We start from the raw sequence: 22,589 nt of genomic DNA on the forward strand, positions 1-22,589 counted from the left end.
CCCAGATTGCATTTCTTTCTTTCTTTATATTTTATTTTATTTTTTTTTAAGATTTTATTTATTTATTTGACAGAGAGAGCGAGAGAGCACAAGCAGGGGGAGCAGTAGAAGGAGAGGGAGAAGCAGGCTTCCCGCTGAGCAAGGAGCCCGATGCGGGGCTCAATCCCAGAACCCTGGGATCATGACCTGAGCCGAAGGCAGACGCTTAACCATCTGAGCCACCCAGGTGCCCCTCTTTATATTTTATTTTAAGTAAGCTCCACACCCACTGTGGGGCTTGAACTCATGACCCTGAGATTAAGGGTTGCATGCTCTACTGACTGAGCCAGCCAGACACCCCACCACATTGTATTTTAAAATAATATTCTGGCTCCCCAGGGCGGGGGGGGGGGGGTGAGAGGGCTTGCACTTGAGGGTGACCAAAGAGGAAACAGGGAAATTGGATATTATAGTGATCCTGCCAAAGTGATTTGTGCAGGAGGGCAGGGCAATGAAGGGGATGGAGAACATGGCCCCTCCCAGACTGGAGAGGGCTCCAGCCCTAGCACAGGAAGGCAGTCTCCTGAGGGTATAGGTTTTACTTAAATCTTACTTAAATTTTCCAATAACATCCTCTTGCCAAGGGGTTTTCTGTGAATCTTGGCTTTGGGGGCAGGGTCTTCTTACCCCAAGAGCCTCTCTTAGGGAATGGGGGTTCATAACCACTGACCTCAGGGGCCAGATGGTGTCAGTTGGAGGAACTTGGCTCTGCAAAGGAAGTGAGGAAGTTTCAGGCCCCCCTGCAAACCTCTGGGTGGGACCCACTGGCTTCCGCCTTTTGCTAGAAGGATTAGCTTAGCTGGGTTGTAATGAATATGACCCCAGGGATTAGGGAGGGGTGGCTCATTCTTTACCTGGAGTTTGGGCCAGGGCTCTGTAAGGAGCTGGGGTCCAGAAACCTCCGCAGCCTCCATCCTGGGCACTGGGCCCAGGGGAGGCTACTGTACCTCCGTTCTCTGCCTCCCTTTGTGTTCCTGGGGACTTAGAAGCCCCTTCTCTCTCAGTCCCCTCCTTGAGTCTGGGGAGGTGGCTTGGGCCAACTGAAGGCAGCCGAGCCCTTTCGATCCTAAATTCACTGAGGGTCTGTGCTGGAAGCGTCCTTGGCGTCCCGTTCCCATTACCATCATCCACTGCACCATTTGACAAAGGTAGACACTGAGGTCCGGGAAAGGGGTGTGACCTGGCAACGAAATCTCAGGTCAGAGGCCAAGTCTCCCAGCGTCCTCTCCACCAAGAGAAGTGCAGTCCAGATTCCAGGGAAGGGAAGGAGGGAGAGCTGGGGCGCCGCTGATTGGCCCAAAGTTCTCTAGAGCCAGCCAGTGGGCGGGGAGGGTGTGGCGGGGCTCAGACGCCCCGCCCCCACCCCAACCGCTCTCCCCCGGATTGCGCTCCGCTGTAGGCTCGGTGGCCTGGCCGTTTCTGTTCCCGGTCTTATACCCTGGGCGCGACCCCGGGGGTGGTCCGCTGCTCCCGCCATGGGCCTAGAGCTCTACCTGGACCTGCTGTCCCAGCCCTGCCGCGCCGTCTACATCTTCGCCAAGAAGAACGGCATCCCCTTCGAGCTGCGCCCGGTGGAGCTGCTCAAAGGTGGGCCTGGCAGGGAGGCAGGCCCTGCGGTCGGGGGCGCCTGTGTGCTGACGGACCCCCCCCCCCCCGCCGCCGGCGCGGCAGACCGACTGGAGGACACACCCTCCAGTACGGAAACTGTGTAATCGGTTATCGGTTGTGTCTTTTTCAAGAGCCCCGATCTTTGCCTAGTGAATACGAAACGTTTTTCAAAATACAGGTTGAGGGGCGCCTGGGAGGCTCAGTCTTAAGCGTCTGCCTTTGGCTCGGGTCGTGAACCCGGGGTCCTGGGATGGAGCCCCGCATCGGGTTCCCTGCTCAGCGGGGAGCCTGCTTCTCCCTCTCCCACTCCCCCTGCTTATGTTCCCCCTCTCGCTGTCTCTCTTTGTCAAATAAATAAATAAAATCTTTAAAAAGAAATACAGGTTGAGAGGGAGCAGAGCCGAGAGAGGGAGCAGTGGGGGGCGTGGGGTGGGGGGCGGGAAGGGGGGGTGTGGGGAAGTGGAGTGAGTGCCCCAATACCTCCCCCACGCCCGCCCTCGCCCCCGGGCTTGGAGAAAACAATGAAACTGCCTCCTCATTTCTGAATTGGAGTAGCCTGCGTCTCTTGAATGTCTGCAGCTGCCTGCAGAAGGCGGTTCCACCTCGATCTGGGCTCCTCTTTACTTCTACCTAGGCCTGCCTACCTCCCCTCCACATTTACAGGATCCAGTGGAGGGGCAGGGCTGTAATGGGACCGCACGACAGTTGGACAGCAGGCCTACCCTTGGGCAGGCCAGGGGGGAGATCTCTTCTGGGCTGAGCCTGCCCACCTTCTGTCTTTGGTGCCCCCAGCTTGGGCCACCAAGTACTATGCTGCCACCTTGCTCCACCTTTCCAGCCCTTCTTGGGTTGGGGGCTGGGCACAGAGGCATTTTCTGGAGGGAGAATGGGTAGGGCTGATTCTCTTCACCCAGGAGAAGGGCAAAGAGGCCCATAGGTGGGCCTATGGCCAGGCTGGAGCCTGGTTCCACGGAGGCCCTCTGACTCCGCACACAGTAATTGTACCCTCCAGCACTGGCCCAGCTCAAGGAATGCAGAAGTGAACAGACCTGCGAACCCCCATTGGGGAAGGAGTTTTGAGAGTTTGGCACGGGACAGAAAGAAGAGCTGAGCTGCTGGAGGCTGGGTGACTGAAGAGGGCAGGAGGTCCTGGAGAGAATGAGGCTGGACTGGGGGCCACGGGCAGGTGTGGTGTGGACAGGGCACCCAGCTGGCATAGGAAGATGGATTGCAGGGGCAAGCCTAGAGCCCAGGGAGGAGACTGGAGTGTCTGACATATGGATGAATTGGCTGGGGCTGGGGGTGGGGGTGACTTGCAGCTGCAGGGACTCACCCTCCCTTCATGGCCAAGCTGAGATGCTGCTTGGCCCGGGTTCCCAGGGGGGTGGACGCAGGAAGGGTGGGCCTCTGGTGGTGTCAGGGTCTGTGATCTGGTGGCCAGGAGAGTGGTCTCTTTCCTGTTGCCCACCTCAGAAAGTTAGGGCCTGGACGTTGGGGTGGCGGTGGGGGAGAGGCCTCAGGGGGGCTCAGAGTTCTCACCAGCCTCACTGCTCTCTCCCACAGGCCAGCACCACAGCGATGCTTTTGCCCAGGTGAATCCCCTGAAGAAGGTGCCAGCCTTGAAGGACGGGGACTTCACTTTGGCCGAGAGGTATCAGGTCCCCAGGCTGCTACCCAGGCCTTGTGAGACCAGCCAGCCATCTGTGTATCTACTGTTGATGGCTTGGATCACGGCTTGTGTGCCCTGAGCACCTGTGGCAGCCCCAGCAGGCAGAGGAGCCTGGGGCTGGGAGGAGCTATTGAAGTCATGGCATCCCCCCCCCCCAGCCCCTCCGCCCCTCCAGCCCATTGTATAAAGGAGGAAACTGAAGCCCAGAGAGGAGGGGCTTGCCCAAGGTCACAGGGCCCAGCCTGTTTCCAGGCCTCCTCTCTGCCAACCCAGCCCCCAGATGGAAGGTGAGCTAAATTTTGAGGAGTAGCTGTACCCTACCACTTCTACAAATCTTGGGGGCAAGTACTATTGCCCTGGGAGTCAAGAGAGCACCCAGAGAGCTTCAGTGGCTATTTGCTGAGCACCCACCAGGGCCAAGAACCATCTAGGCTGTGGCGCCAAAGCAGTGAACAGTTCTAAGCCCTTGGCCTCCTGGAGCTTATATTCTAGAAGAGGGGACTGCTAATCTCTGTTAGGTGTAACCCATGGAGAAAATAGGCTAAGAGTGGGGGTGTGTGCAATTTTGAGTAAGATGTTGAGTGAAGGGCCCCTTGAGGAGGAGGCATCTGTGCAGAGACCTACAGGAACAGAGGAGCAAGGTATTTGGGAAGAGTGTTCTGGCTGGAGGGAACAACAACGCCAAAGGCTATGAAGGGGGACAATGCTTGGGGGACAGGTTGAAGAGGCAAGACATCCAGCGTGGCTGGGGTGAGGGAGGGGCAGTAAGCAGGGCATGAGGTCGGAGGGGAGCATGTGGGGCCAGGAAGACTTGGGCTTTTACTGTAGGTAAGATGGGGCCATTGCAGGAGTCTAAGCAGAGGAGAGCTGAGATCCAACTTAGGTTTTAAAGGATCCCTCTGGCTGGGGTGAGAAGGTGCTATGCTTATCCAGGAGAGAGGTGCTGGGATCCCACACCAAGGTGGTGGTACAGGGGGGTGTGGTGGTCGGTTCTGACTGCCCTTGAAGGTCAAGCCCAAGAGTGTGCTGAAGAGATGGAGGTAGGTGGGAGAGATGAGAACCCAGGCCAGCCTCCAGGTTGGTGACTGAATAGTGATATCCTTTACTGAGGCCACATGGTACCTCTGTGGTAGAGCCAGATTCACGTTCCACTTGGCTTCAGAACCTCTGGTCGTTGGACAGTCCAACATCCATGGAGGCATGGTGCTCTGGCCAGACATGATGCACAGGCCAGACATGGTAGAGGGAGAGGGGAGGGGAGGAGGTCAGAGAGGGCTTCCTGGGGGAGGAGGCTGGAGGCTTTGGGCAGGTAGAGAGGAGAGTGGGACAGGGTGGGAAGCAGTGACCCATTCACCTGGGAGGCTTTGTCCCAGCCCCAGGGAGTGTGAGGGGACAGCTCTCCTTGCTCCTGTCGTGACCATGCATGGGATATGGTGGGGAGTGCTATCTGAGTTGCTGTTGTCTTTCAGGAACCATGTTGGGCCCCCCTTCCTCCTGGAAGCTTTCTCTGAGTACCCCATCACCCTCCTTCTGAAATCCCAAGACATTTTGTTTTTCACTCGGTGCCCTTAGTTCAGATGATAGGATGACCCAACGTAGAGCTGTGTGACCCTAGGCAGTCACCTAACCTCTCTGAGCCTCACATTCCTACTCTGCATCATGGTGCAGAGATAGTGTAATGCTCCACCCATAGGAGTTGGGGAAATGTGAGCAGTGGGGGCCAGCCTCCACCTGGGGCCTAGTCCCTGTGGAGTGGCTGGAAAGTGACTAGTACATGTTCCTCACCCCCTCCGTGTCCCCCAGTGTGGCCATCCTGTTGTATCTGAGTCGCAAGTATGAGGTCCCCGACCACTGGTACCCCCAGGACCTGCAGGCCCGTGCCCGTGTGGACGAGTACCTAGCCTGGCAGCACACAGCCCTGCGGAGTAGCTGCACTCGAGCCATGTGGCAGAAGGTGAGCTATGGCAGGACGGGGACCCTTCGAGGATGCTCAAGCAACAGTGCCTCCTGTTTAAAAAATTCTGTTCAGGCGCCTGGGTGGCTCAGCCTGTTAAGCATCTGCCTTCGGCTCAGGTCCTGATCCCGGAGTCCTGGGATCGAGCCCCATGTCGGGCTCCCTGCTCCGCGGGGAATCTGCTTCTGCCTCTGCCTCTGCCTGCCACTCCCCCTGCTTGTGCTGTCTCACTCTCTCGCTCACTTTCTCTCTCTCAAATAAATAAATAAAATCTTGAAAAAAAAAAAAATTCCGCTCAGACCTGAGGCCTTAGAACACCAAATTCTAGAATGCCGGAGACTCTCTAGTCCAGCCAACTTGTTTCCCAGAGGGGAAGCCAGGGCAGAGCCAGGGAGTGATTTCCCCCAATGTGCCCTGATTCCTGAGCTGCTGGGAATCAGAAAAATCTCAAACTAGGAAGAAATGAGGCGTCATTTCAATAAAGTTGATCTGATTTCTGGGTATTCAAGGATTTCTAAGCCTAAAAACACTGAAAGACTTAAAGAAAAGCCTAATAGATTTTATGCATAACAATGACATTTTGTGTAAGGAGGAAAGGATTAAACTTAAAACAAGCAAAAAACTGGCAAAGATTTGTTAGAAGTAAATTTTGCGTGCCTGGGTGGCTCAGTCAGTTAAGCATCAGACTCTTGATTTCAGCTTAGGTCTTGATCTCAGGGTCTTGGGATCAAGCCCTGGGTCAGGCTTTGCACTGAGCATGGAGTCTGCTTCTCCCTCTCCCTCTTCTCCCCCTGCTTTTGCTCTCTCTAAAATAAATAAATAAAATCTTTAAAAAAAAAGAAAGGGGTGCCTGGGTGGCTCAGTCAGTTAAGCATCTGCCTTTGGCTCAGGTCATGATCTCAGGGTCCTGGGATCGAGCCCTGCACTGGGCTCTCTACTTAGCGGGTAGTCTACTTCTTCCTCTTCCCATCCCTCTGTGCTCTCTCTCTCTCAAATAAATAAATAAAATCTTTTTTTAAAAAAAGAATAACACTTTTTTAAAAGATTCATTTATTTGAGAGACAGAGAGAGCACACATGAGCATGCACACGCACCCACCCATGAACTGGGTGCAGGGAGGGGCAGTGGGAGAGAATCTCATGTAGACTCCCTACTGAGCGTGGAGATTGACCGACTGGGCTCCATCTCACCACCCTGAGATCATGACCTGAGCCCAAATCAAGAGTTGGATGCTTAACTGAGCCATCCAGCTGCCCCTGAAAGAAGTAACATTCTTAGTATTTAAGATGCTCTCAGAAAGCCCTCAAACAAAGGCACAGGAGAAAAATGGGCACAGGAAACCAGCGGAGATTTACTTGAAGAACAGAGAGAAATGGTCATTAAGTGGATGAAAATACATTTAACCTAAGTAAGAATCAAGTAAATGCACACTAAAACAGCACACACATACCATTTTTACCCATCAAATGTACGGATGTTTTTGAGATGTGTGCTCTGAATTGTTATTTGTAGGGTACTTACAAAGGGCTTGGCACACAATGGGTGCCCTGTTCATGGGAGGGAGCATGAGAAGGGTATGCTCATACTCTGCTGCAGGTAGAGTACCACTGTTCTGAAGGGCCCTTGGGCAAAGTGCAGGTTTCTATAACCTTAGAAGTGTCTTCCTCGAGCCTCTCGGGGCTAGAAGAGGAACCCCAAAGAGCTGGTAGGAGCAGGAGCCTGGTGGGTTTGAAGGCAGAATGGAGAGAAGTCAAACAGAGTGAGTATAGACCTTAGGTACTCAAATTGTGGTCCAGGGACCAGGAGCATCAGACCACCTGGGAACTTAGAAATGCAGAGTCTTGGGGCACCTGAGTGGCTCAGTCGTTAAGCGTCTGCCTTCGGCTCGGGTCATGATCCCAGAGTCCTGGGATCGAGCCCCGCATCGGGCTTCCTGCTCCGTGGGAAGCCTGCTTCTCCCTCTCCCACTCCCTTTGCTTGTGTTCCCTCTCTCGCTGTGTCTCTCTCTCTCAAATAAATAAAATCTTTAAAAAAAAAAAAAAAGAAATGCAGAGTCTCAGGCACCACCCAGGCATTCAGATTAGGAATGTGCACTTTAACCAGATCCTAGAGGGATTCACATGCATCATCCCATTTGAGAAGCCTGGGGTGGAGAAGGAGGTGGGGAGTGGGGAGAGGGTGACTGCTGCACTGAGGAGGGGCCCTGTGTTGAGGCCTTCATGGTGAGGGTAGTGGAGAGCCATGGAAGGCTTTATGCAGGGGGTGTTATGGGCAGACTGGGATTCCAGAAGTTCCCCCCACTGGCTGCCTTGCATGAGGCCCTAGGGAGAGTGGAGGCTGTCTGTGTTGGAGTAGAAGATGACGCCTGGGCTGGTGGTGGCGGTGGGTGGAAGGAGTGGGTCGGAGTGAGGAGAGATTTGAAGGCCTGGTGGTAGATTGGATGAGAGCAGGAACTAGGCTAGGCTTTGAGTAGACCCTAAGCCCTCTCTCTGCCCGCCCATCCAGCAGATGATGTTCCCAGTGTTCCTGGGTGAACAGGTGCCCCCTGAGACATTGGCATCTACCCTGGCTGAGCTGGACAGGTGCCTGCAGCTGCTTGAGGACAAGTTCCTAAAGGACCAGGACTTCGTTGCTGGACCTCATATCTCAGTGGCTGACTTGGTGGCCATCACAGAGCTGATGCATGTGAGTGCCATGGGGTGGTCCACTGGGCAGTGGGGTGCCCTGGGAGGGAGCCAATGTTGCCCTTCCTGGTTGTGGGACCCTGGGCAAGTCACTCCCCTCTCTGAGCCTCAGTGTTCTCATCTGTAAAATGGGGCTTCAGACCCTATCCTGCAGCAATACTGAGAAGCTTCCAGTGTCTCCCAGAGAACATCCAGCTTATTACATGTTGTGGCCAAGGAGGGAAAATCCACCCTGGGGAATTACTCAACTAGGTCATCCTGGCTTGTGCTTGAGCATGCCTACCCCCTCCACTTGGCTTCCTGTCCCCATAGCCTGTCAGTGCTGGCTGCCAAGTCTTCAAAAGCCGACCCAAGCTGGCTGCATGGCGCCAACGTGTGGAGGCCGAGGTGGGGAAGGATCTCTTTCAGGAGGCACATGCAGCTGTCATGAAGGTCAAGGACTTGCCTCCAGCTGACCCGGCCATAAAGGAGAAGCTGAAGCCCTCTGTTCAGGGTTTACTGCAGTGAGTGGAAGGCCAGGCTTGCAAAGATGTTGGAGACTCTTGTTAGAATGAAGAGGTGGAGTTGTCCCTCCTAGGCTGTGAGCAAGACATACTCTCCAGTCTCTGGTCCCTGGTTCCCTCCAAGCATCAGGTCTTCGTTCCTTCTTCTGTCTGTCTCCACACTCCACTCCCGCTCCTTCCACTCTGACTTCATGTCACCCCTGGAAAGAGCTTAGTAAACACATACTTGACCCTGTCTCTCCTGTGTTTGAAACTTTCCATGGTGCTGAACTGCTCTGGGGCTAAAGTATGAATCACTGAACTTTGCATTCAAGGCCTTGCCTACCCCTCCAGGGCACCGCCTTCTGGTTGCACACAGTAGCCCATCATTTTTAGACCCCTTCTCCCAGCTCCCACCTCCACCTCCTGGCCTTGGCTCAGGCTGTTTTCATTGCTAATAGGGTCTGTCTTCACCTTTGCCCGGTGCCCCTTCTGGTCTTTAGGCATTTGTCACCTTTCACTTCTCCAGGGAGGCTTCCCTGACTTCCCCAGCTCCAGGCCAAGTCAGATGACACCCCCCCACAGCCCCCAGTCTCCTTAGCCCCAGTGCTTCCCTCCCCTCAACCCTGGAGCAAAGCTGGTTCAGCAACCCCTTGACTGAGCACATGTCATAGATGGGGTTCACGCTGGTGAAGAGATGTCTGAATCAGGCATGGCCTTGTGCTCTTAGGTCACTGTCCTCCCTCTGGTGGGTTGGGTGCAGGGCTGGTTTATGAAGCTCCTTGCAGGGAGGGAAGTCCCAGGTTAGTTCCTGGCACTCTGGGTGCTGCTGCTGATGAGGGAACAGACGGCAAGCTGAGGACAAAGCAGAAGCTGACACCCCGTACCCCGCCCCCCCATGGGATATATGTGACATTCCTCAGGCACTCCTGGATGCCCAAAAGGAAAAACAAATAGTTAACTAGAGACCCCAATCCTGCAAGACCTGAGTCTCCCTCAGTTTACTTACAGAAGGCTTAGCAATAGCTTCCAGAAGGGAATGCAAATACAATTAAATGTCCTTATAACCTGCAGCCCATCGACAGATACTTGAAGTGGGCAGAATGTAATGTTCCTCCAGAAAGTTCCCAACTATCTTAATGTTCATGCCTTGCTAGAGGGGAAAAACAACCTTAACTTGACAATGGCAAGGCCTCCCTATCTTGCAGGTCCTCCTTAGCATATGAAAGTTCTCTTGAAACCTTTTTCCTTACCTCCCCCAACCCCATGGTATATAATCAGCCACCCCTAACAACCCCGGAGTTGCAGCTCTTTCTGCACACGGGGCCTGTCCCCGTGCTTTGATAAACCACCATTTTGCACCAAAGACGTCTCAAGAATTCTTTCTTAGTTGTCGCTCCCGACACCACCCCACTGAACCTCACCTACATTCCAAAACCCCATCAACTGAGAGGCCTTGCTCTCCCAAGCCTACTCAGAACCCGGCCACTGTCTTATCTGTGCCCCACCCTGGGTCCCAGACTTGCAACCTGTCCCCGTCCTTTCTCCTCAAGACTGTTAGAATCTACCTGTCTTGTGTCCTAGACCCTCTGATATCTTAGTTATCCAATAAACTGCCTGCCTTCTCATGGAGACTCCTTTTCTTTTTTTTAAGATTTTATTTTTAAGTAATCTCTACATGGGGCTTGAACCTGCAACCCTGAGATCAAGAGTCGCATGCTCTCCTGGCTGAGCCAGCCAGGCGCCCCAAGGCTCCTCTAATGTGCACACTCATATAGAATTTTAGAAGTGTAATTGAAATTATTCATATACACCCACAAAATTCCAATTGCATTTTCATTTACAAGTCAAACAAGTTTGCAACACTGATGAGAGTGCCATGTTTAGCCATATCAACAGGATTTCCATATTTTTAAAAAATATTTATTCCTGAGAGAGAGAGAGAGCTCACACAAGCGGGTGGGGGGGGGGCAGGGTGAGGGGCAGAGGCAGAGGGAGAAGCAGACTCCCTAAGGAAGCCTGCTACCAGGCTAGATCCCAGGACCCTGGGATCATGACCTGAGCCAAAGGCAGACACTTAACTGACTGAGCCACCCATCCACCCCCAGATTTCCATGTTTTAAGTGACACATTTTGTTTTGACCATAAAAATATAGGGTACTGTAAACATGGCTGGTAATTTGACTAGGACCTGGATTTCATCCCTTGATGGACAATACTTCACTATGAGACAAGGTTACCACAGGTGCAAGAGGCCACAAAGGCAGATGTCTGTCGGGGCCAGGTAGGGATGTAGTGAGCCAGAGGTTCTCTGTCCAGCCCCACCTGAACTCGCAAGTGTCACCTGGCTCCTGGTCAAGAGAAGTGTAGATTCCTACTATAACGTGAAGTCGCCTTACTTGGAAATGGTAGCAACACAGTAAAAAAAAAAAAAAAAAAAAAAAAAAAAATTAGGATGGAGCCCGGTAAAGGCCCCTACAGGTGTGTATGTTTTGGGTGTGTTCAAACCCCCATTTTGTGAAACGGCATAAAGAAAACCTCATTTACAATAAAGTCGGGAGGCCAGAAGGGGGAGCTCTCACACCTACTACTCCTTGCAGCTCTTCGCAACCCCAACAGGAAGAACCCTACCTTGCATCCCCAAGGGAAAGAAGACTACATACTACCAGCAGAGGAAAGAAAGATACCCCCAACCCCCCTGCCCCGTCCATCCAGTGCGACACTGTCACAACTCAGCCACTGAAACGCGACCACACTCTTTCAGCTTATTCCCGCGGAGTTTTTGTTTGTAACAGTCCCAACTCCTCCCTTTCCTCTGTTAAAAAACGTTTCTCGGGCGCCTGGGTGGCTCAGTTGGTTAAGCGACTGCCTTCGGCTCAGGTCATGATCCTGGAGTCTCTGGATCGAGTCCCGCATCGGGCTCCCTGCTCTGCAGGGAGTCTGCTTCTCCCTCTGACCCTCCCCCCTCTCATGTGCTTGCTCTCTCTCATTCTCTCTCTCTCAAATAAATAAAAAAAAAAATCTTTAAAAAACAAAACAAAACAAAAAAACAAAAAACGTTTCTCTTCTTTGTTGGTTGGACTTGGCTGTGGTTTTGTCTTAGGCTGCATGTCCCAAATTGCAATTCTCTGCCATCCTCGAAGAAACCCATTTTTACTGGTAAAATAACTGGCTATTTTATTTTCGGGGTTAACAATCTAAATATGGGCTAGGAAGCAGAGGACTGCACCACCCAGCAGCCCAGGGAGCCAGAAAACCCCCGGCCAGTGTGTCGGTAGAGGCCGGGACACTGTGGAGCCGGGCCGTGGCTCAGCCAGTCGGCTTGGGACAGCATCACACACCTCACTCTTCCCCCTCTCCCGGTCCGGCCTTAGGACTTCCGGAAGTCAGCGCCAGCAGAGGAGGGTGGTGTAGACTATGCAGCCAATCCGGGGGCGCTGCTGCCTGCCCAGCCAATAAGGAGCCTGGTTTCCGTGGCGCCCGGCCCCTGCTGCCTAGTCCGCTACCCTTGGGAACAGCGACCCGGACTTGGTGCGTTCTTTCTCTGCTGCTGTGGCCCACCTGTTCCTTCCGGCCAGACATGCCGTTCGTCGAGCTGGACACGAACTTGCCCGCCGGCCGTGTGCCCGCAGGACTGGAGAAGCGGCTCTGCGCGGCCACTGCAGCCATCCTGAGCAAACCTGAGGACGTGAGCGTGGGCCGGGGAGCACCCGCCGGGAGGAGGCTGGTGGGCCGGGGGTCGGGCTCTGTCCGCGCCCTGGCCTCTTCGTCGCAGGGGTCCCCGCCCGCCAGGCCCTGGCCTCCCGCTCTCCCCACCCCTCATGTCTGCTCCGTGCTGCCTTCCCTGGCCCTGACACCGACGTGACCGTCAAGGACCCCGCCCCGAGCCTCTAGCCCTGACCCCAGGGGCCGGAGCTTGTCGGCTCTCGTCCTCCCGGGTCCTCAGCGCGAACTCGGCCTGCACGGGCTTCAGGTGAAACTTTCGTGTTCCCCGCAGCGCGTGAACGTAACGGTGCGACCAGGTCTGGCTATGGCGGTGAACGGCTCCACGGAGCCCTGCGCGCAACTCCTCATCTCCTCCATCGGTGTGGTAGGCACAGCCGAGGACAACCGTGGCCACAGCGCCCGATTCTTCGAGTTCCTCACCAAGGAGCTGAACCTGGGCCAGGATCGGTGCGTGGGGGCAGGGAGAGGATGGGGGCAGTGATCCCATACCAGAGCTCCTTCTAAGGTTGGGAGAAAAATGCATTCCTCGCCCTGCTCAGATGGACCTAGTGCCCTGGGCCCTCGGATGGTGGGTCCACCCTCAGAATGGTAGCGGAATTGAATGAATTCCTGACTCTGCTATGGTCCTCTTGACACCTGGGCAAGGCGTGGCCTTGCAAACCTGTTACCATCTGTGCTGTGGGAAGGCTCTACTTTAACCGCTCCCTGGGGGAATTGCCAGAGTCCTGTGGGATGGCCATGCACTGTATCTGCCTTGGCACTGGGTAGGGTAGAACGTTATTAACCTGACAAAGCTATGGCCATTTATCATCCGCCTTTAGTCTTCTCCACATCTTAGAAAATCAAGAATAATTTTCTAGGAGAACTTCTCCAGGTTGGTTGGGAGGAATGCTGGGTATGTCCTGAGGCTGTGTGACCTTTGGGCCTGTAGCCAACTAGGTCCCAGGTGGCTCCCAGCCTCCCAGGAGGCTCAGGAAGTAGTGGGTCCCTCACAGCTGGGGGATGCCTGACAAACCTGGAAATGAACCATCTCTGGTTTGTAGGCTTCTCTTCTGTGAACAGAGGGGAATGTATTAAATGATCACCCAAGAAGCCTGAACAGCCCCCCAACCTGGGATTCGGTGTCAGAGTTAGTTTTTTTCTGGGTGAAAAATATTCCTGAGCCAAGCCCATGCCTATGAGGAACTAAGAGCATGAGAAGCTTGAAAGAACCTTCTAGAATGGATCCTTTGTTGGCCCAGGAAGACTGGTGAGGAATGGTTATTCCTGGGAGTGCTCAGACCTGGTCCTCAAGTTGGGGTGAGATAATAATTGTAAGAACAATACGTAACATGTGAATGCTTACCGTGTGCCACGTTATCTCTAGATACCTTATGTGCGTCATCCCATTTGATCCATGCAAGCTCTGTCCCTCTGTTCACACCACCTTGTGCAGACATGCCATCCCTGTGAGGTTTACAGATGGGAAAACTAAACCTGTCACACCAACCCTTCCCCTATTACCCTTCAGGTTACTCCAAGTATCTTGCTCTTCACCGGGAACTTCCCATCACTTCTGTGAAAGGGGCATGTTTGTTCATTCCATAGACATCAGTGGGGGGGGGGGGGGGCTCACCTTGTGCCTGGTTTTGAGCTAGGCTTTGAGAAAACAAAGGTGGCTGGGGCTCTGCACATGCCCCCGGGGAGCCTGCATTTTGGAAGCAGGAGGGCTGCCCCTCTGAGTCCACAGACAGCGCATACAGTGACCATAGAGGCTGCTGTGTTGTCTGGGGCAGCCACCATCCTGCCCCTGACTGGCCCACAGTGGGAGATCATTAATGGGTTGGGGCAGGCTTACAAAATGCCTGCTAGGTTAAGGCAGGCTGGTCTGGGAGCCCATGGTAGGAGTGCCCAGCTAGGCATTGGAATATAAGGCATTAGCCAAGGAGCTGATAACATTTTTTTTTTTTTTCTTTTTTTCTCTTGAAGGATGATTATCCGCTTTTTCCCCCTGGAGCCCTGGCAGATTGGCAAGAAAGGGACAGTCATGACTTTCCTATGATTGGCATAGAGGGCATCAGGGCATGCATCTGTCAGCTGTCTGCCCCTTCCAGAGAGGCCTCCTGGCAGAGTAAGGGCCTGGTGGATACCAGCTTCTGGCACTCCTTCATGCAGATGTGCCTGTGACCTGACAGTCATCTTCTTCCCCATCCTCATGTCAAATAAATGAAGAGACTTCGTCTTTCTTTTTTTTTTCCACCCCACCCCGAGACCTCTGTCTTTCAAACATGATTCCTTTATCTCTCTTTACCCCTCCCTGGCATTCTGGGTCACCCTGGGCAGCAGGGTTGGTTTATGAGGTGGGAACTTTAGGGAACCTGAGAGGTGGGATGTTTCCTGTCTTCCGGGCCACTGTCTCATGTATTGTAGGTAGGCTGCTCAAATCCAAGGGTGGAAGGTGCAGCCTGGAGGTCCTGCTCTCCATGCCGGTGTGCTGGCTGATAGGGCTGGCAGCTGGCCCAGGCTGGGTCTTCCTGCAGATTTTGCTGACCAGATAGATGTTCCTGTCCTCAGCTTGAGCTGGCCCATGCAGCCTGCTGCCCATAGAATGCTGTGCCCAGCAGGGGAGCAGAACAGCTGGGCTTCAGAAGGGACCTTTCCTGGGCATTCCCAAACTCCATCTTCTCCCATGAGTCTTGCTGAGAATCCTCTGTAGCTGTGCACCTTGTAAAAGCCGTGTCCTGGAATAGCAAACCTGGAAATGCAATGTCTGCCACTAGAAAAGGAATGAATGCAATTGCCATCTAAATACTATACCATGCTTTCACATTTCAGGGGATATACGGGCAGGGTGGGGGAGCCTAAAGGGTGTCCTTTTCCGTTTCCTTCCAGATGCTCGATGCAGAGTTTACATACCATGACCCTTAGACACGGTGGTGAGCACTGTGTTTACCTATAGAGTTGAAAGTCCATCTTTCTTGTCTTAGTACACCTGTGAAATACCAAATTGAGATTTTTAGCCTATGCTGTCAACATGGTAAAGTTAGTTTCCAGTGGCGTGTTCTTGTGCTTGTGGTGTGTGTACCTGACCACTACTGTGGACTCTCATTAAAACCTAGAGCTTGGAGTTCCTTCCTTTGGCTCCATCCCAAATGTTCCTGCGCTCATTCCTTCTGCCAGCATGGGTGTCCTGCTTCCCAGAGGGGCTCAGGGAATGTTCATGGGTTGAATCTGAATGAATGGTTGAAGTGCCCAAGGAGGGGTTCAGGTTATGTCCCTAGATGGGACATAAAGCAGCAGCCTCCTATCTGGTCCACCTTATGTGTCTTAGCCCAACTGTAGTGAGAGTGATGTCATCTGGTTGCTGTGGGCGACTGTCCCCTCCCCCTCCACATTATCCCCACTGTGGCCCTGAGCTTTGCGCCCTGGTATTACTGTGCTGCCTGAGGATCCTGCGTGGCCTGCCCTGTTTCTCACCTCCAAAAGCTTGCCACACAGCTCCCTGCTGCGTGGACTACCCTTCCCATCTTTTTTTTTTTTTTTTTTAAGATTAAGGGGGCGGATTGAGAGAGGGCACAAGCTGGGGGAGCAGCAGGCAGAGGGAGAAGCAGGGTCCCCACTGAGCAGGACTCTGGGATCATGACCTGAGCGGAAGGCACACACTTAACCTACTGAGCCACTCAAGCGTCCCACGACTCCGTTACTTTTGCCACTCCTGTGTATCACTAAAGCTTTATTGTTCTGAACTGAAGCTATGAGTTCTTCACCATGATTTTATAGTCTTTATGTACGGTCAAAGAGAAAGCCATAATATTCATTCCTATTTAAATCATTTTTGTTGGACTCAAGCAACTATGAATTTCAACCACCACTTGTGAAACCTTTCCCTAAAAGGCTTAGCTCCCAAGGGTTTAACCTCTCAACCCGAGGCCGTTTCCGGAAAACTATAAATGCTGACTCCTCTTCAGGTTTGGAATTCTGTCACTCCCTCCTCAGCCCGTTCATTTACCCGATCTTGAATTTTTGTGATTTTTGTTTTTGTTTTTCTTTCAATAGTTCATTGTATCTGTGCCTTTTGGGCTTCAAATCCTCTTCAGAAAGAGGTGAGGCACAGGGTATATAAAGGAGAACGCTCCTTCTACCCTGGTTCCCCCTAAGTGTTCCTCAAGTTTCCATTGCCTTCCGAGCACCTGTCCCAAGTTGTAACAAATAGTAACACCGCCCATCATTTAGCGACTGCTCGGGGCCAGGCACCAAATTCGGCGTTTCCCAAATATTACAACTGGTGGGGAACAGAGGTCGGAACCTCAAGCCGGCGCTCCGAGCCCACAATAGTTCGAGTACCCAAATGCAGGGACCGGAAGGGTTTACACTCGCGCGGCTGGCTTCACGCAGCCCCCGGTGTCCCAGAGAGCTCGCTCCGTGGGCGAGCGGCGCGTGCGCCCTCGCTGATTGGCTAGCGGAGCCGGTACCGAAACCAATGGGAGCGCGCCTTATTGTCAGGCGCGCAGCCGGCCGGCGCGGGGGTCGGGGCAGGCCGGCCGTTGCCGTGGAGACGCCTGGTGAGTTCCCGGGTGGCTGGTTTGGGGGCATCCCCCGGGTGGGGGCGCGGCTCTGCTGAACCAAGGAAGGGAGCAGCGGCGCGGGCTTGAGGGGCGGTGGGCGCGGGGCCAAGGCCGGTGCGGACGCGGGGGAGGGGGGCGCCTCCGGTAGCCTGAGTGCCACATTCGGGGAAACCGAGGCTGGAGGGCGGGAGCGGCGAGGCCGGGGCTCTTGGCTTCCTCGCGGGCCTCTTCACGGCTCTTGCCGTCACCCTGGGGTGCCTAGGACGGGCTCCAGCCTCGGGAGTGGTTCTCGGTGACAGCAGAGGGAGCCACCATTGATTCTGCGTCTGCCGGTGTTGAGTCCGGTGCTAACCCTTTACTTCACTTAACGTCCTTTTAGTTCGCCTTCCCAGCAGCCCTGCTAGGTGAGTGCTGTTAATAGCGCCATTTATACGGGTTTACGGAGGCCCAGATGAGGTGAAGGGTCTTGTCCAGAGTCAGCCAACTAACTGTGTCAGCCCAAGTCTAGACTGAAAAAAAAATTTTTTTTTTAAGATTTTATTCTTAGGTAGTCTCTACACCCAATGTGGGGCTTGAACTTATAACCCAGAGATGAAGCGTTGCATGCTCTACCGACTGAGGCAGCCAGGCACCCGTAGACTAAAAATCTTGAGTGCACTGCTTCCCAGGAGGTGGAGGAGGACCCCAGTTAGGTAGAGCCTACTGACGCTCAGGTGTCTGCACAAATGATTTTGGAGCCACGGAACTCTTTGGGGCCTGGGTTACTATGGGTCTGTGGTTCATAACTGTGGGACTTAGGGTTTCATGCAGCTAAAGTTCCTTCTATGAGATTCATAACTGTGGTTAGAACTAAAATATCCTTTGAGTGGTCTCCTTTAGAGGTCGGCAAACTTATGTTGTAAGTGTAATAATACTTATAATATTAATATAATTATAGTATGTTGTGAATATAATTGCATATTTATAATAGTATTTTAGGCTTAGGGGGCCTACTCTGTCTACTCAGTTCTGGCATTGTACATTGGATACAGGCAGAGACAATAGGTAAGCGAGTGGCAGTGTTCCAATAAAATTTTATTTATGGACACTGAAATTTGCATCTTATGTAATTTTTATATAATTTTCATGTGTCATGAATTTTTTCATCCATTTAAAAATGTTAAAACTGGGGTGCATGGGTCACTCAGTTGGTTAAGCTTCTGCCTTTGGCTCAGGTCATGATCCCAGCAGCCTGGGATCAGCCCCGAATCAGGCTCCCTGCTCAGCGGGGAGCCTGCTTCTCCCTCTCCTCCTGGCTTGTGCTCTGTGTCTCTCTCTTTCTCAAATAAATAAATAAAATCTTAAAAAGTCAAAACCATTCTTTGCTCCTAGGCTGTACAAAAACGGTAGGCTAGTTAGCTTGCTGACCCCTAATCTAGCCCCAAACCTCATAGGATAAAGGAAACTGAGATTTAGAGAGGGGTCTCTTATGCCAAGCTAATCACACAGCCAGGAAGTAACACAACTTGGCCTAAAATCTAAGCTTCCTGACTCCCAGACCAGAGCATGTGAGGAAACACCACTGCTTATCACTGACTGGGTCAAGGTGCTGAGGTACTTAAGGTGTGCTGTTCTTTATCATGTGTTCTTAAGGCCATGGAAACCATGGTCTAAAGAGTTTGGAAATTTGTGACATTAAAACTCCTGAATGTGCTATTCTAGGATAATATGATTGCTGGGCTGGGAGTCTGAGAAATGAATAGATATTTTCTTTCTTTATTCAATAGCTGCCTTTTTTTTTTTTTTTTTGGCTTCTTTTAGTGGGTTTCTGGGGTTTGTGGTGAATAATACAGACATGGTCCCCATCCTCACATTGCTTACAGATGATGAATACATAATCTCAAGTGCTCAAGTGGCTATTTCTTTTTAAACTGTTTATTTTAAACTAATTTTAGATTTAGAGAAAAGTTGCAACAATAATACAGAGTTTCCTTATTTCCTTCACCCTGCTTCTAATGTTAACATCTTACAGAATCATAATACAACTATCAAGAGCAGGAAACTAATATTAATACAGTATTATTAACCCAATTGTAAACCTAGTTTGGATTTGACCAGTTTTGCACAATGTTCTAGTTTCCACTCTATGATTCTAACTTCCCATATTGCATTTAGTTATTGCTCCTTAGTCTCCTTAGTCCTTAACGATCACATAGTTTTGTCTTTCTTAGCCTTGATATTTTTCAAGAGTACTGATCAGTTATTTTGTCTAATATCCCTCAACTTGGATTTGTCTAATGTTTTCTCATAATTCATGTGAGGTTATGCATTTTTGGCCAGAATAACACAGACAGTGTGTTGTCCTCAGTGTATCATATCAAGGAGTTCAAGATGCTGATATGTCTTATTACTGGTGATATTTATCTTCATTGCTTGGTTTAGTTGGTGTCTGCCAGGTTTCTATACTATAAAGTTACTATCTTTCCCTTTAGTAAGTATCTTGGGGGAAATACTTTGGAAGGATGGGAATTCTGGTTCTCACAAATTTATGCCCACTGACCATAGTTAGCATCCATCTGTGGGTCTCTGTGGTGTTTGCCTAAAGGTAATTACCTGTTTCTTTCTTTCTACACTTATTAATTCAAATTCAATTAAAGGAAGAGCTATCCCTTCTCTCATTTATATATATTAGTATGGGCCCCATAGATACTCATTTTATTCCATGGGTTAAAATCTAATGTTACCATTATTTTGTTCACTGTTCTGGCTTTGTTCAGGATCTCCTTCAGGTTAGCTGCTGTGTCCTCTCAACGAATCCTCATCATTTTTTGGAGCATTTACTTATTTTCTGGCACCTCAAGATGTTCCAGACTCATCTTGTGTTTTCTCTGCCCCAAACCTGGAATCACACTTCTTGTTGTCTTTAGCCTTCTAGTATCCAATCAAGATACTATTCTGCACAGTTCCTTAGGTTAGTTCTTTTCTTCCTCATACCCTTCAGTGTGGTTATGTAATTTGTAATACAGTAGGTTCATTGTTAACGTTTATATTTCATTTTGGGTTCCCCGTAGATCTCAGTTGGTTTTAATTATTTTTTGACTGGGAAACATGTCTGTGGTTATAAGAGTAAGAACTGTAACAAAGGTATACTCAGGGAAGCGTCACTCCCTCCTCCACCCCTGCCACCTTGTTCCGGTTCTCCCCTACATTTCACCCCTTTCCCACTCATCCCCTGTAGCTAACTGATCTCTTTGGTGTCTGGATTATCCTTTCTTTTGCACAAATGAACAGGTGGTTGTGTATTTTCTTATATCCTCTTCTTTCGTATATGAAAGATGGCATGCTATAGATAATTGTGTTTGCTTTTTTCACTTAAAAATATGTCTTGAAAATCACCCATATGTGTTCATAGAGATCTTATTCATTTTTAAAAACAGTTTTATTGAGATAAAAATTTATACACAATTTGCCTATTCATTGAGATAAAATTTACCTACAGTTCAGTGGTTTTTAATATTCACAGAGTTGTGCATCACCACAATCAATTTTAGAACATCTTTGTCATGCCAGCAAGAAACCCTGTACCTGTTAGCCATCACTTCTCATTGCCTCCTCCCCTAGCCCTAGGCTGTTACTAATACTTTCTGTCTGTATAGATTTGCTTGTTCTGGACATTTCATATGAATGGGATCATGCAATATGTGGTCTGTGACTGGCTTCTTTCACTTAGCATGATGTTTTCTTTTTTTTTTTAAAGATTTTATTTATTTATTTGACAGAGAGAGACACAGTGAGAGAGGGAACACAAGCAGGGGGAGTGGGAGAGGCAGAAGCAGGCTTCCTGCTGAGCAGGGAGCCTAATGCGGGGCTCGATCCCAGGACCCTGGGGTCATGACCTGAGCTGAAGGCAGACGCTTAACGACTGAGCCACCCAGGTGCCCCTAGCATGATGTTTTCACGGTTCGTCCTGTTGGCAGTAGTCTATTACTTTTTATGGCTGAATGATATTCTGTTGTATGGATATACCACATTTTATTTATCCAATTATCAGTTGATGGACATTTGGATTGGTTCTACTTTTTGGTTATATGAATAACGCTGTTATAAACATTTCCTCATTAATTTTTACAGCTGCATATTACTTCATTGTGTGGATGTACCATAGTTTATTCATCCACTATACTATTGATAGCCATTTAAGTTGTTTCCAGTCTCTTGGAATTGCAAACAGTGCTGGAATGAATAACCCTGCGTATACGTATTTCATATTGTTGGAGGTACCTCTCTAGGATTGATTCCTAGAAGTAGAATTGCTGGGTTGAAAGGTAAAGGCATTTGTAATTTTGTTAGCTGTTGTTAAATTCCCTTCCAGAGTGGTGGTGCCAGTTTGCATTCCCATCAACAATGTATGAAAATAGTGCCTGTTTCCTGACAACCTCCAACATGGTATGCTGTTAATTTTTGTGAATTTGAATTTTTGTGAGTGCAATAGTGCGATAGAAGTAGTGTCTCAGTGCTATTTTAATTTGCATTTCTCTAATTATGAGTATGAACATTTTTTCATATCCTTGAGGGCCAGTTGTATGTCTGTTTTTGTGAATTGTCTATTCATATAGTTTCCCCATTTTTCTATCAGGTTTTTTTTTCTTTTGCTTGTGGTATAATACACTTAATATGAAATATAATTTTTAAACTATTTTTAAGTGTACAGTTCCATGGCATTAAGTACATCCACACTGTTGTGTATCCATCACTACCACATGTCTTCCAGAACTTTTATTTCCATCTTCCCAAACTAAAACTGTGTACCTATTAAACACTCCCCATTCTTCCCTTCCCCCGGCCCTTGGCAACCACCATTTTACTTTCTGTCTTTATGAATTTGACTGCTTTAAGTATCTTGTATAAGTGGAATCACACACTGTCATTCTGTGCTGGCTTATTTCACTTAGCATGTCTTCAAGGTTCATACGTATTATAGCATGTGTCAGAATGTCCTTCCTTTTTAAGGCTGAATAATATTCCATTGTATGTATATACCACATTTTTTTAAAAAGTAGGCTCCATGACCAGTGTGGAGCCTAACGTGGGGCTTGAACTCATGACCCCAAGATAAAGACCTGAGCTGAAATTGAGTCAGATGCTTAATTGACAGACATCCAGAAGCCCCTTGTTTATTCATTCATCTGTGAGTGGACACTTACTTGGGTTGCTTCTACCTTTTGGCTATTGTGAATAATGCTGTCTCCCTCAGTTTTTAAGAGCTCTTTATGTGTTTGTCTACAGTATATGTTGCAAATATTTTCTCCCAATTTATCAGTTGACTTTTGACTTTTTTTCTGATTAAAAATTTTTTTTTTTTTAAGATTTTATTTATTTATTTGACAGAGAGAGAGAGAGCGAGAGCAGGAACACAAGCAGGGGGAGTGGGAGAGGGAGAAGCAGGCTTCCCGCTGAGCAGGGAGCCTGACGCGGGGCTCGATCCCAGGACCCTGGGATCATGACCTGAGCCGAAGGCAGATGCTTAACGACTGAGCCACCCAGGTGCCCCTAAAAATTTTTTTTCTGATCAAATTTTTTTTCAATTTTATTGAGGTATAATTGACATATAGCACTATACAAGTTTAAGGTATATAGCATAATGACTTGACTTAAATGTATTGTAAAATAATTATCACAATTAGTTTTGCTAACATCCGTCATCTCATCTCACCTCATATAGATACAAAAAAAAAAAAGAAAAGAAAAAATGTTTTTCTCTTGTGATAAGAACTCTTAGGATTTACTCTCTTAACTTGCAAATATATCATATAGCAGTGTTAACTATAATTATCATGTACATTATATCCCTAGTACTTACTTATAACTGGAAGTTTGTACCTTTAGGCCACATTCATCCAATTC

At 50.0% G+C, this 22,589-nt stretch overlaps 3 protein-coding genes across 7 annotated transcripts in view; all 3 read left to right on the forward strand.

Moving 5' to 3' along the window:
• Positions 1–1,373: 1,373 nt before the first annotated feature.
• Positions 1,374–11,501, forward strand: LOC118538468 (glutathione S-transferase theta-3-like). Of its 5 annotated transcripts, none has more exons than XM_036096439.2 (5): positions 1,374–1,626; positions 3,211–3,298; positions 5,120–5,270; positions 7,776–7,955; positions 11,037–11,501. In XM_036096439.2, the coding sequence occupies exons 1-5, from the start codon at positions 1,515–1,517 to the stop codon at positions 11,226–11,228; spliced, it is 723 nt and encodes a 240-aa protein (XP_035952332.1). In that variant the 5' UTR covers positions 1,374–1,514; the 3' UTR covers positions 11,229–11,501. The 5 variants fall into 5 exon arrangements, with proteins under 5 accessions (XP_035952332.1, XP_035952334.1, XP_035952329.1 ...); XM_036096441.2 differs by lacking the exon at positions 11,037–11,501 and adding an exon at positions 8,267–10,064 and having other exon boundaries at positions 1,376–1,626; positions 3,211–3,239; XM_036096436.2 differs by lacking the exon at positions 11,037–11,501 and adding an exon at positions 8,267–10,064 and having other exon boundaries at positions 1,377–1,626.
• Positions 11,502–11,917: 416 nt separating this feature from the next.
• Positions 11,918–14,381, forward strand: DDT (D-dopachrome tautomerase). The gene is made up of 3 exons (XM_036096442.2): positions 11,918–12,124; positions 12,434–12,609; positions 14,131–14,381. The coding sequence occupies exons 1-3, from the start codon at positions 12,017–12,019 to the stop codon at positions 14,201–14,203; spliced, it is 357 nt and encodes a 118-aa protein (XP_035952335.1). The 5' UTR covers positions 11,918–12,016; the 3' UTR covers positions 14,204–14,381.
• Positions 14,382–16,863: 2,482 nt separating this feature from the next.
• CABIN1 (calcineurin binding protein 1) overlaps positions 16,864–22,589 on the forward strand; it is a 154,394-nt gene continuing 148,668 nt past the window's right edge. Inside the window, 1 exon segment of the mRNA XM_036096435.2 lies at positions 16,864–17,110. The gene's annotated coding sequence lies outside the window, so the exon portion shown is untranslated.

This window comes from Halichoerus grypus, chromosome 13, assembly GCF_964656455.1.
Source record: "Halichoerus grypus chromosome 13, mHalGry1.hap1.1, whole genome shotgun sequence".
Taxonomy (NCBI): domain Eukaryota; kingdom Metazoa; phylum Chordata; class Mammalia; order Carnivora; family Phocidae; genus Halichoerus; species Halichoerus grypus.

Coding starts and splice junctions, on each gene's coding strand:
- LOC118538468 (XM_036096436.2), top strand. CDS start 1,515: ATGGGCCTAGAGCTCTACCTGGACCTGCTGTCCCAGCCCTGCCGCGCC. Junction 5,271..7,775: donor CTCGAGCCATGTGGCAGAAG/GTGAGCTATGGC, acceptor CCGCCCATCCAG/CAGATGATGTTCCCAGTGTT. Junction 7,956..8,266: donor CCATCACAGAGCTGATGCAT/GTGAGTGCCATG, acceptor CTGTCCCCATAG/CCTGTCAGTGCTGGCTGCCA.
- DDT (XM_036096442.2), top strand. CDS start 12,017: ATGCCGTTCGTCGAGCTGGACACGAACTTGCCCGCCGGCCGTGTGCCC. Junction 12,125..12,433: donor TCCTGAGCAAACCTGAGGAC/GTGAGCGTGGGC, acceptor TGTTCCCCGCAG/CGCGTGAACGTAACGGTGCG. Junction 12,610..14,130: donor CTGAACCTGGGCCAGGATCG/GTGCGTGGGGGC, acceptor TTTCTCTTGAAG/GATGATTATCCGCTTTTTCC.